Here is a 13,661-nt window from a genome sequence, read left to right on the forward strand (position 1 = left end):
AATGGCTGAAGTAGTCTTTTTTAAAAAAAGATGAAGAAAAGTGTGTGTGTGTGTGTGTGTGTGTGTGTGTGTGTGTGTGTGTACCGTCAAATTGGATCTGACTGGTACAGGAGACTGCCCCTCCTTCTCCAGCAGAGCATGAAGTAGAGTCTGGGTCCCCCCCCCCACCACCAGGTACCTGTCGGGGCCTGGGTTTCAGCTGTCCACATCACAGCAGTGGGCAACGAGCTTAAAGCCCCTGTTGGCTCTGGGCGCTGACTCTCACCAGTGGCTATGGATGAAGTCACAGGCGATTTTCAGCCAGTGCCGGAACATGTAAAATTTAATAACTCTGATTATGTTCTTGGAATTTTACGGTGTTCTTACACTCCTTTTCCAAGTTCCTCTTCCATTAACATTAATTTATTTACCCCTAATGTTCATATTTTCACTGGTTCTTCTACCTTCAATGGCTCTGAAGTTCATGAGAATTTAATATTCTTTCTTTTCCCATATATCATGATAATTTATGAAAACTTTGAACAAAATTTGCAGTAATAGTAGCCATGCACAATGTTGTTATCTGAGTCTTATGGTAGAGGAGTCAGAATATGTTAGTAGATGCATTTAGTCAAGCATTTTATTTCTCTTATTACTTATTCTCCTCCTTGCTTTATTATTCCAGTTGAATAGAAATTGAGTGTTATGCCTTTGTCCACTTGTAAGTTTTTAAGATCCTACATACTTTTTAAGGAACTAGGAGAAAGAACAGAAATACAAAGCAGTTTATCATATAAAGAAAACTGCAGGCAGTTCTCAGATTACACATGAGTTCTATTCATATTATGTGAGTCTAATTTTTGTATAAATCACAACAGGTATATTTTATATTTAATATCAAGTAATCAAATGTTTCTCATTAAAAACAAGTAACAACAATAACAAAAATGCACTATTGGTAAATTGACACCAACTCCTAGTGACTGACTCTGTGACTCTGTTGTTATTGTTGTTATGTGCCTTTGAGTCACTTGCGACTCATAGTGACCCTATGTACAAGAGCCCTAAACCCTGCTCTATCCTGTGCCAACCTCACCATCTCCAACACATTCACTCCCATCACCCCAATCACAGAATCGATCTATCTCATTGAGATTCTTCTTCTGTGATGTACCTCTACTCCAAAACATGATATCCCTCTCCAAGGACCAGCCCCTCCTTGTAACATGCCCAAAGTATGTCAGATGAAGTTTCAGAATCCTTGACTCCAAGAAGCAGCCAGGCTTCACCTTCTCCAGGACAAACCAGTTTGTTCTCCTAGAAGTACACAGTATATTCAATACTCTTTTCCATCACCACAGTTCAAAGGCAACAATTCTCTTTCTATCATCCCTATTCATTGTCCAACTCTCTGATGCATAGCAAGTAGTTGCGAAGACTATATCCCGTATCAGGCACACCTTAGTCTCCAGCCTGACGTCATTGCTCTTCAGTTCTCTTGAGAGGTCCCTCACAGCTGAATCTCCCAATGCAATTCATCTTTTGCTGTTACCAAGAGTGTTGACTGTGGAGCCAAGTACTAAAACTGTTAACTATCTCAATCTCTTGACCATCCATAGTGATGCTGCCAGTTGGCCCAGTGGTGAGAGTATTTGTTTTCTTGATGCTGAGCTTCAATCCAGGGCAGCCTCTGTTTGTTGACATATGTAAACTGGTATGCCATCAACTCCCAGAGCCTTATTTCCTGTCAGTTCTTTCAGAGCAACTTGAACTTCTGCTTTCATCACCACAGGTTCGTGCTCATATGTTATTTCATTAAATTCTTCTATGTCAGCCAATTCTTTTTGCTATAGTGACTCTGTGTACCCTTTCCATCTTCTTTTAATGCTTCTTGGATCATTTAACATTCTGCCCAAAGCATCCTTAAGTATTATCACTCATGGCTTGAATTGGTTTTTCAACTCCTAGCAACCCACTCAAAAGCATGTACCCTAAATCATCATGTACCCTGAAAGCATCAACCCACTGAATGTACCCTGGACTGCCAGGAAAACAAACAGATTTATCTTGGAGAGGATTAAACTAAGCTACTCCTTGGAGGCAAGGATTCTGGGGCTTCGTCTGACATACTTTGGACATGTTGCCAGGAGGGACGGGTCCTTGGAGAGGGACATCATGCTTGGGAGGGTTGAGAGACAACGCAGGAGGGGAAGACCCTCTATGGGATGGATTGATTCGGTGACTGGGGTAATCGGGATGGGTGTGTCAGAGGCGGTGCGTTTGGCGCAGGACAGAGCAGGGTTTAGGGCTGTTGTGCAAAGGGTCGCTATGAGTCGGAAACGACTCAACGGCACATAACAACAACAACAACAGCAACCCACTGCATATTCAATACTCTTTCTTCTCTAGCATCACAACTCAAAGACATCAATTCTCCTTCTATCATTTCTAGTAATTGTCCAGCTTTCTTTCAGATATCAATCAATTACAAAGATTGGTGCTTGGATCAGGCACACCTTAGCTTCTAGACTGACATCATTGCTCTGTACTACTCTGGAGAAGTCCCTGACAGCAGACTTTTCCAATATAATTCCTCTTTTAAATTCCTGACTGTTGGTTCAAAACATTGATTGTGAAGCCAAGTAAACTGAAGCTATTTAAAATTTCAGTCTTATCACTGTTTATCACAGTGCTGTCATTTGGCCCAGTGGAGAGAATTTTTGTTTTCTTAATGTTGAGCTTCAATCCATAGTTAAGGCTGCAGACCTTGACCTTCTTCAGAAAGCACTTAAGGTCCTCCTCAGTTTTAGCAAGCAGGGTTCTGTCATCTGCCTTAATAAGTGTATTGCCAATGAGTCTTCCTCCAATCCTGATGTCACACTTCTCCTCAAAGAGGCAAGCCTCTAACATGATTTCTGCTGCATATAGATTGAAAAGGTATGGGAATAGGCACTTCACTAGCATACACCATTCCTAATTTTGAACCATGCAATGTTCCCTTGCTCTGTTCTGAAAACTGCCTCCAGGTCCAAATGTAGGTTTTTCATAACCATAATCAAGTGTACAGGAATTCCCATTCTTCTCAGAGTAAGGGAGAGTTTGTTGACAATCAGATGATTTGATAGACTGAGATATTTTTAACACAATGAGTTGTTAGAGACCTTGAAAAGTGGCTTTTTTTATCCATTACTTTAGCCCTCGTTGGGGGAAATGATGTCCAGGTCTCTTAACTGTGGACCGATAGTCTTTCAAATCATCAACAGCTGTTGGACCAATATAAGACAGTGCTTCCCACACTTTAAAATACGGTGGTGACAGTGGTGGAGAAGATGTGAAGCAAATGTGACACTACTGTGAAAAAACTGTGACAAGGGTTAACCAGAGGAACCGTAGAGATAAATACCACCGTTAAAGGTTTTGCTTGCTAGATTGTTGAAAAAACGGATGACTTATAACTGCTCTGAGATACAGTTTGATGGTTTATTGAGGAAACCAGAGAATTTATGCATTTGTCCTGCTGAATCAAACTTAGACCTTCACTAACTGAAGAATTATTCCTTGTAATCTGTCTTGGGACTGCTGGACTAAACCTGGACTTGTGTTGTGAGATACTCTTTGCCTCCTCTACTATCTAACCTGTTTCCCTAACAAACACACAACTGTGAGTAAAGTCCAAGAATCTTCCAACAGTCATTGAAGACAGTGATAAGTAAAAATAAAATGTTGTTGTTAAGTTTTTTTAAGCTGTAAACTACTCATAGCAGCCCTATGAATAAAAGACCTGAACATTTGTATAACTTTCATCATTTCTCCAAGTTCATAGGGTTTCCAGAGGCAAGCTATTTCAGATGTACATGCCACTCCTGCTTCCAAGCTTGTTTTGATCGGTATCTCCAACAAACACTGTCCACCATGGGTAACATTTATCACATTAACACATCAATGTCACAGTGTTTAGCTTCATAGCAAGAACGAGTTACCTCTGTACAGCATATGGACAGACCAGTGCTGAATCACTTAGAAGAATGTTTGACCAAAAACAATTAGAACCAGACCTGAGGGCTGTAGATTAAAATCACCCATCTTTGGCTTGGTAGTATAACTTTCTATCCACTAGGCCAGCAGAGCTCTCTCATTGTTGCTGTTGTTAAGTGTCCTCAAGTTATAGATGACTCATAGCGACACTATGAATGAAAGACCTGAACATTTATAATCTTTAACTGTTTCTCCACATTCATAGAGTTTCTGGAGGCAATCTATTCTGGAAGTTGATGCCACTCCTGCTTCCAAGCTTGTTTTAATTGGGAAGCTCCACCAAACACTGTGCACCATGGGTAACTATTATCACATTTGACACATCAGTGTCACAGTATTTAGCATCACAACAATCCTGAGTTATCACTGTATAGCATATGGACAGACTAGTGCTATACCACTTAGAAAAATGTTTGACCAAAAACAATTTAAACCAGGCTCAAGGGCCCAAATGCCTTTTTAAATAGGTGACTGAATACAGTCAACTCACCATCAATGGCCAGTAAACAATACCCCAGAGTCTCACCAGAACCAGAAATCAAAACATCTATAGAGTGAGACCTCTTCAGAATCCACCGGGATCCCAGATCCTTACTGGTGAATAAATGCCTAAAAATAAAATAAAATAAAATAAATACATAAGTAATTAAATACATAAATAAATAAATAGATAGATAAATAAGTAAATATTTTAAAAGTAAGTGCAGAAGCACATTGCGTAGCATGCCTGACTATTTAGTTAAGTAACTTGACATCATATAACAACAATGGGTATGAATGGTGTATAAAGTTCTTGTTATGGAACAGGTGGAAGTCAGTCTCAGCCATCCTTATGTTACCACTGCTCCTTTCACACATCATAATAAATTATTATTAATATTGTTTAGATATGATTCATATTGCTTGTTATTCAAACTGTTATTATATCTATTGAGTTTTTAGTATCATAAGATTTAGAGATGGCTTATCCTAACTGTGGGCTGTGTCTCAATCATATATACATAACCCAGAGATTGCCTATATTGTATGACAGTATATAAAAATAATAAACAAAGGTATATGTACAGGAAAAACGTACTAATCATCAGGGATTATCACCAAAGAAAAGTGATCCAATAGAATATAATAATTATTGAACAACATGATTAATATCACACAAAAGTAATGTTTGCTAAAGATATCGTAAATACAGTTCCAACAGTACAGGAGCAGAGAACTAACAAAAATTCAAATTAGATCCCAAAGAGGATATACAACAAAGAGTATTATATATAGCTGGTATCTTACGGACCTTGACTGGAAGTAGAAAATACTAGAAATATGTTTACTTTTATATTATTGAATTCATACAGATATTCAACTGTTTGGATTCTAATAAATTATTGATAAACTTGTAAAGAATGAGAATGCCATTACACTTAAATGTATTGGATATCTACTGAAGGATTAGCTATGAGTCAATTCTGACTTAATGACACTAAGGGAGAGAAAGAGTTATGCTCAAGAAGTACCCCTGAATAGATCAAGAGACAATTGTTAGAATAGAACATGAGAATACTATGTAGAATTAAATCAGTAAAAATGGTATACCATTGTATCCACTCATCATTCTTATTTAAGTTGTGTATAAAAGTAAATTATCAGAGAAGTTAAATTGTACAAGAAAAAAATAATGGCAGAAAAAGGGTAGCTGATACTGAGATAAAACAAAACACTCTATGAGATTTTATTCTTTGGTTAGAAAGTAGCTCTGAATCCTGCTCTATCCTGAAACATTCTGGCTGTCTCCAATATACCTGTCCCCATTTCCACAGCTATTGTTCATAGGTCTCTATGAGTCTTAGTCTACTTGACAGCACATAACAACAACATTACATATTGTGTAAATCTTATAAAGAACCTTCTATTCAAGAGTACTTATGGATCATAATAATTACAGGGCTGAAATTTCTTTTTTTGAAATGTCAATACAACTCATTCAGAGTCTTCTTTCCTGTGCTATTCATAGCAGGTATGTAAGGATGATTCAACATAAGAAAACGAATCAATGCAATCCATTGCATTAACAAAGCACAGAACAAGAACCACATGATCTGTCAACTGATACAGGAAATGTTTTCAGCAAAATCCAAAACCTCTTCTTGATTAAAACACACAGCAAAATAGGAATAGAAGAGAATGTCCTCAACATAGTGAAAAGTATACACTTAAGACTAAAAAAAAAAAACAAACCCAACATCATTCTCAATGAAGAAATTAGACAAGGGTTCCCATTTCTACCATTCCTATTAAATATTGAAAGTATTTACAGGGGAAATAAGACAAGAGAAGGAAATAAGAGTCATCAAGCTGACAAACTCGCGCCATATACAAAGTGATAGTGTACACAGAAAACCCCAAGGACTGAACAAAAAATCTGTTAGACCTAATAGATCAATTCAGTAGGTCTGAAAACAAGATAAGATCAATACTAAAAATCAATGGGATTTCTCTACAGGAGCAAAGAAAACAGAGAGAAGGAAACTGAGAGTGCAGCTCCATTTACTGTCATTATTGTTTTTATGTGTCCTTGAATCAATTGTGACTCAAAACCACTCTATGAACCATCGCTCCGAATCCTGCCCTATCTTAAGTAAATCTCACAACACATCTATCCCCATTACGCCCATCACTGTGCCAATCCATCTCCTCTTGAATCTTTCTCTCTTGTGCTGTATCCAAGGACTGGTCCCTCCTGGCAACATGCACAAAGTATGTGAGATGGACCTTGAAAATACTTGCCTCCAAGGAGCAACTTGATTTCACCCTCTCCAAATCAGATCTGGTTGTTTCTTGATGGTCCGTGGAATATTCCATACCGTTCTCCAGTACCATAACTCAAAAACATCAATTCTTCTTCTATCATCAGCTTCTATCATCTTCTTGTATCAGCTCTCTGATGCAGAACAAGAAATTGCAAAGACCATTGCCCTGATCAAATACACCTTAGTCTCTAGACTGAAATTGTTGATTTTTTAGAGCGCTTTAGAGATGTCTTTGGCAACAGATTTTCCTAAAGCACGTCATCTTTAGATTTCCTGATTACGGGAGCCAAAGTATTGATTGCGAAACTAAGTAAGTGAAAATTTTCACCTCTTCTCCATCTGTCATGGTGCTGCCAATTGGCCAAGTGGTAAAAATCTTTGTTTCTTGGTGCTAAGTGTTCAGCACTATAGTCCTTGATGGTCTGTAGCAAACACTTCAGGCCCACCTCAGTTTCTGCAAGCAAGATTGTGTTACCTGAATAAAACAAGTTTTTGATGAATCTGCCTGTTGAAACACTTGGGAATAAGCTTAACAATAGGATGGGCATTCTTCTTGTAAGTGATTAACTGTCTCAGAAAACCAGCTGGAGGGTCATATATGGGTCTGTTTCTATTTTATGGAACACAACAACAACAGAGACGCATTCTTCAAGAAAAAATAAGAAACCTAACTTGATGGAAAAATGTTTCTCATTTATGGATCTTGTTTTTGTTAAGTGCCATCGAGTTGCAGACGACTCATAGAGACTCTATGAACAAAAGACCTGGACATTTATATAACGTTCATCATTTCTCCAAGTACATAGGGTTTCTGGAGGCAAGCTATTTTGGAAGGGGACGCCACTCCTGCTTCCAAACTTGTTTTAATCGGGTAGCTCCACCAAACACTGTCCGCCATGGGTAACCATTATTGCATTGGATGCATCACAACAATCATATGACAACCACACCCAAAGAAATCTACCTGTTCAACAAAATCCCCCCCAAAAATATAGCAGATTCCTTTTCCAAAAAGATAGGAAGTATTATACGTAGTTTTATTTGGAAAGGATATATACCCAGAATAAGCAAAGAACTTCTGAAAAACAAAAAATGAAGTAGGAGGTATAATCAAAACCGTATGACACAGGTATAGTGACAGAGACACATTGTTGTTGTGGTGCCATTGCTACTTATAGTAACCCTACATACAAGCTCTGAACCTACCCTATCCTGAGCCAGTCTCCATCACATCTAGTCCCATTGCCCCAATTACCCTATCAATCCATCCCATCTGGGGTCTTCCTCTCCTACATTCCCTCCACTCTTCTAGGATTAGTCTCTGCTGGACACATGCTTAAAATATGTCAGACAGATTAAAAATCCTTGACTCCAAGGAGAAACTTGGTTTCACCCTCTCCAAATATGTTCAATACTTTTCTCCAGTACCACAACTCAAAGACATTAATTTTTCTCTGTCATCCTTAGCCACGGTCCTGCTTTCTGAGGAATAACAAGTAATTGCAAAGACAGTGACCTTGATTTGGTGCACCTTAGTCTCTAGACTGACATCATTGCTCTTAAACACTTTGGAGAGGTCTGTGATGGCCAACTTCCCCAATGTAATTTGTCTATTGGGTTCCTGACTCCTGGTGCCAAGAGTGTTGATTGTGGAGCCGAACAAAGTGTAATTAACAACTTCAATCTCTTCTGGATTGGAAAATGGCCTTTTTAACTATGATTTTAACTCCATTTTTCATTACCTTTTAATTTCTGGCATAGTAGATGATATGACTGTCTGATTCAGAAAAGTATTGAACATACCAAGGATTGAAAAGAGTACTAACAATTATGTCTTGGAGAAGTCGTGGCCAAGCTGTTCCTTGGAGGCAAGGATTTTGAGGCTCTATCTCACATACTTGGGTATGTTGGCAAAGAAAGACCAGTTTTTAGAGGAGGACATCTTGTTTGGAAGTGTGGAGGGACAGCGGAGGAAAGGAAAACCCTGGATGAGATGGATTGACATAGTTGCTGTGGTAATCATGGTAGGTGTGTCAGAGATAGTGAGATTGTCTCAGAATGTTTCAGGGTTCAGAGCAACGTAAAGTGCTAAACATGCTAGAAATTCAAGCTGGCCATGGTAATCAAAAAGACATCACTAATTTATTCCAAGTTCCTAAAGGATTGATTGGTGTATCTATGTACTCAGAGATGTGCATTCACATATAGCTTCTTTCAACAAATCTTCACGGAGGTTTGATGGTATGACTTGTATACTCCCAGGAATCAGTAGTGAAGAATTGTCATAGATTTTGTTCCCATAGAGTTTAAAGAACAATAATTTAACAACAAGGCAGGACAATTCTGTGTGGCAATTCAGTTTTTTAATAAAATTATGTTGTTTTTGTTGTTGTTGTTGTTAGGTACTGTCAGATCAGAATCAACTCACAGCTGACACTTCAGTAGATTTTCAGAGGAAGTAAATCACATGGGTGGAAAAGATCATACAACTAGATCTAAATCATGTGAGGAAATAGCATGTACTCTGGATTTCAAAAAAAAAAAAAAGTAAACCAAGAGAATGTCTGGAAGCTGTATTTTTGAGACAAACAGAAATGCAAGTGCCAGGAAGACACACAAGAGTATTTATGGAATAGAGAAATGGTATATTGGCTGAAGTTAAAGTAGGAAAAATTCAGTGAAGCAAAGTTATGATAAGCAGTTTATAAGATATTAAGCAGAAGAGTGAGATTTGAAAAAAATGTTCCCTTGATTTTTTAAAAAAAAAATTTTTCCATTAAGTTGTGTAATTTAATAGTACTCTTCCAGCCATTTTGTTAAAAAACCATCCTCAGCAATATTTTGCTTACACAGGATATTCTTCAATAATTTTCACTTTCTGATGGATCAATCTTTTTAGGAATGGGCACAAAAAAGGATATTCCTGGGCATTTTTGTAGTCTTTCAGGTACATGTCTTCCAAATTGTTTGGCATAAATTAGTGAATGTATATAGAATTCTCTTTGTTTGTATACCACAACTGGTATTCTATAAATTCAGGGACGTTATTTTTTGCCAGTTTCTAAAGTGCAATTGGAGTAAGTCCTCAATCTGGACTACATGAAACTATCCAGGAAACAAAACCCTCACCACTGTATCAACAGTTACCTATATGATAGATGGAGAAAACTTTGAAGCTTTCAATGACTTCATTTTTTCTGGATTTATAATCAACCACTTATGGCAGCAGTAGTCAATAAATAAAAAATGTGTAGCATTGGACAAAATATACTGTCTGACCTCTAAAAAGTACTCAAAAATAAGAATATAACTTTAAAGATTTGGGCATGATCTAAGTCATGCTATTTTCAATTGCTTTGTAGGTATCTTAAAATTGGAAAATGAATAAGAATGTGGTGTCAAGAGTTTCTTGTTCATAATGTCTTTCCTAGCCAATGATTACCTGCTTAGTTAGTGCTGAAGAATTTATTGCATTAAGGAGAAAGACTTAAGGTAGGATATAAGCCCCAACACACTTAAAGTAGACGAGCAGATATGAGAACTATAGCTGACCCCTCAAATATGTAGATACATAGGAGAAAAAAGGAACAACTTGCATTACATAGATGGTACAACCTTGCTTGCCAAAACAAAGGAGGACCTGAAACATTTTTGGCAGTAGGTAAAAAAATTGTAGTCTTCAACAAGATTTGAAGCTGAATATCAAGAAGACAAAGATTCTCACCACTGGGCCAATTGGCAGCACCATGATGAACAGAGAAAAGATTGACGCTGTTAACCACTTCAGCTTATTTAGCTCCACAATCAACATTCTTGGCACCAGCAGTCAGAAAATCAAAAGACAAACTGCTTTGAAAATCTACTGTCAGAAACTTCTCCCAAATACTAATGAACAATAATATCAATCAAGAGACTAAGGTGTGCCTTATCTAGATCATGGTCTTGTCAATTGCTTGTTTTGCATCTGAAAACTAGAAATCACTAAGGATGACAGTAGAGAAATCTATGTCTTTGTGTTGTGGTACTGGAGAACAGTATTGGTCCATCAGGAGAACAAATATATCTGTCTTGGAGAGGGTGAAATTTAGTTTTTCTTTGGAGGCAAGGATTTTTAATCTTTCTCCCAGAACACAGAACAAGGAAACACTGCATGGTTCAAAATATGCGAAGAAGTATGTCAGCTATGTGTCCTATCTACATACCTTTTAATTCTATTTGCAAAACCAATCATCCAAAAGACTGGCTCTCTGAGGAGGAATGTGGCATCAGGACTGGAGGGAGATTCATCGACAACCTGCATTATGCAGATGATACAATCTTGCTTTGCAGAAAATGAGGAGGACCTGAAGTGTTTAATGCAGAAGGTCAAAAATTGTAGCCTTCTACGGGTTGAAGATCAACATCAAGAAAATATAGACTCTCACCACTGGGCCAATTGGCAGCATCATGATAGATGGTGAAAAGATTGAGGTCGTTAACAGCTTTAGTTTGCTTGGCTCCACAATCAATGCTCTTGGTACCAGCAGCCAAGAAATCAAAAGACAAATTGCATTGGGAAAATCTGGTGTCAGGGACCTCTACAGATTACTGACGAACAATGATGCCAGTCTAGACACTAAAGTGAGTTTTATCCAGGCAATGGTCTCCTCAACTATCTGCTATGCATCAAAGAGCTGTTCAATGACTAGGAATGATAAAAGAATAACTGATTTCTTTGAATTTAAGTGCTGGAGAAGTGTATTGAATATATCATAGACTGCTAAGAGAACAGGTTCCTTCTGGAAAGGGTGAAACCAGGCTGCTCCTTGCAGGCAAGGATTTTCAAGCTTTGTCTGATATACTTTGGGCATATTACAAGGAGAACAAGTCCTTGGAGAAGGGACAACACAAGAGAAGAAGATCTTGGATGATACAAATTGATTCAGTGACTGGGGTAAAGGAGGTAGATATTAAGGTTGGCTCAAGATAGAGGAGTTCCGAGCTGTTTTACAGAAGATCACTATGAGTTGCAAGTGACTTGACAGCACATAATAACAACACAACAACAGTATTCTAAGGCAATTTGACACACCAGTGTACAGCTTTCAGTATCACAGTAACCCACTATTTATTTCAGTATGGAAAACTAACAGATAAGAACTCTACCAATTAGAATAGTGTTTTCCTCAAACACAATAAACTGCCAATTTAGTTTGTAACTTAGTCTTCACACCAGGCCTTTGGGCCCAACTGACTTCTAATCACAAAAGCCTGCCCAATGAGTCCTGATTGGTTTAAATAAGAGGCATACAGTCTGATCAATCAAAATTAATTTAATCAAAATGGCCAACTTAATTAAGTAAAAACAACCAATCAGCTTATTCTTGACTGTTAATTAAATCAAAACATCTTATCTTCCAGAATCCAATTGCTTCAGACAAGAAGCTCCAAGCAAGAGAGGACTAAGGTACATCTGATTCAGGCCAAATTTTTCCATCACTTGCTATATATTTTAGAGCTGGGTAAATAATTGAGGTGACAGTAGAATTGATACCTTTGAGTTGTGGTGTTGGAGAATAGCACTGAACATCCCATGGATTGCCAAAAGAACAAATAAATAGGTTTTGGATAAAGTGTAGTCAGAATGCTCTTTGAAGACAAGGATGATGCTTGGAAGGGTGGAGGATCAGTGAAGGAGATATGGAATACCCTCAAGCTATGGGATTGATATGATGAGTGTGCCAGAAAGTGTTTTTATTCGTTATACTCAACTGGAAGTCACCTAACAACAACAACAACAACCGTATTCTGAGGAGATTTGCATTTGAGTGGATTTACAGACCGTTCTTGAACTTTTTATTGAATAGATTTACATTTAGGGAGGGGGGAAGAGAGAGAGAAGAGAATTTTGCTTTTAAACTGCAACAAGCAGATTGATTTCTGAGATAGGAAAAAGTTTATGTCTATCAGAACATCCTTAGAGAACTTGAGGTGAAAGAGAGCCAGTGAATATGCTCACTTGTGGTGACCACTTGCATCTACTTGGCATGTAGAAGTACAACAATGAGGTGACAGGCTGAGTTTGGACATGTTCCATTACTACTGTTGACATAGCATGCACAGATTTATGGATAAGCACGGCATAATTTGTTTACTTAGGTTCATATAGATGTAAGACTGAGTGGAGGTATTAGCCAAAAATGTAGAAACAACTAACTGTGGGCTCCTGAGTATAAAGGTGATGCATATTTGGACCTAGCAATGGATTGTTGTTTTTGATTGCTTTTGCATCAAACATGACACAAAGCAACCCTAAAAACAAAAGGTCTGAAGCCTTTCTATGGCTATTGTCATTTATCAAAGTTCATAGAGTTTCTGCTTCTAGAAACCCACTAGAGAGTCAGCTAAGGATTGGTTACAACTTTACAGTACAACACCACCATAGTAACAAAAATTATGTATCACTGCTTTATAAAATATCATTTAACATATTTATATTATATAATTATAAAAATGTTTTTGTTTCCCCCAACATATTTTATAAATAGCATATGTTTTAATGGTCTGAAAAAGATCCATTTAAACGAAACAAATTGATTCTTAGTTCATTGAAAATCTTTTATCACCAGTAATATTTTTATGTCCTTTGTGGTTTTTTAAAAATGTGTTTCTTAAATGGTGACCATCATCATTTCCAATCCAGAGATAGATGTTCCAATGCAGTACCTATTTTCCATAAATGGTTTTGGTAAGAGGAATGTTGTAAATGTGGATACATTTCCAACATTCCTCCTCCATGACACGATATAGTGTTATTAGCTTGAGCATTTATAAATCCATTGCCATCCTTACTCTAACTTAATT

General features: G+C 37.6%; 1 protein-coding gene across 1 annotated transcript in view; it reads right to left on the reverse strand.

Moving 5' to 3' along the window:
• The window catches only part of LOC102860228 (mediator of RNA polymerase II transcription subunit 13-like), a 47,916-nt gene that overhangs the window by 21,617 nt on the left and 12,638 nt on the right, over nucleotides 1-13,661 (reverse strand). The window contains exon 3 of the mRNA XM_006902988.1: nucleotides 4,505-4,623. Within this exon, the coding sequence (XP_006903050.1) occupies nucleotides 4,505-4,623 (119 nt within the window). The remainder of the gene's footprint in view (nucleotides 1-4,504; nucleotides 4,624-13,661) is intronic.

The sequence above is a fragment of the Elephantulus edwardii genome, unplaced genomic scaffold (genome assembly GCF_000299155.1).
Source record: "Elephantulus edwardii isolate Elephantulus edwardi_28Jun2011 unplaced genomic scaffold, EleEdw1.0 scaffold00488, whole genome shotgun sequence".
Classification (NCBI taxonomy): domain Eukaryota; kingdom Metazoa; phylum Chordata; class Mammalia; order Macroscelidea; family Macroscelididae; genus Elephantulus; species Elephantulus edwardii.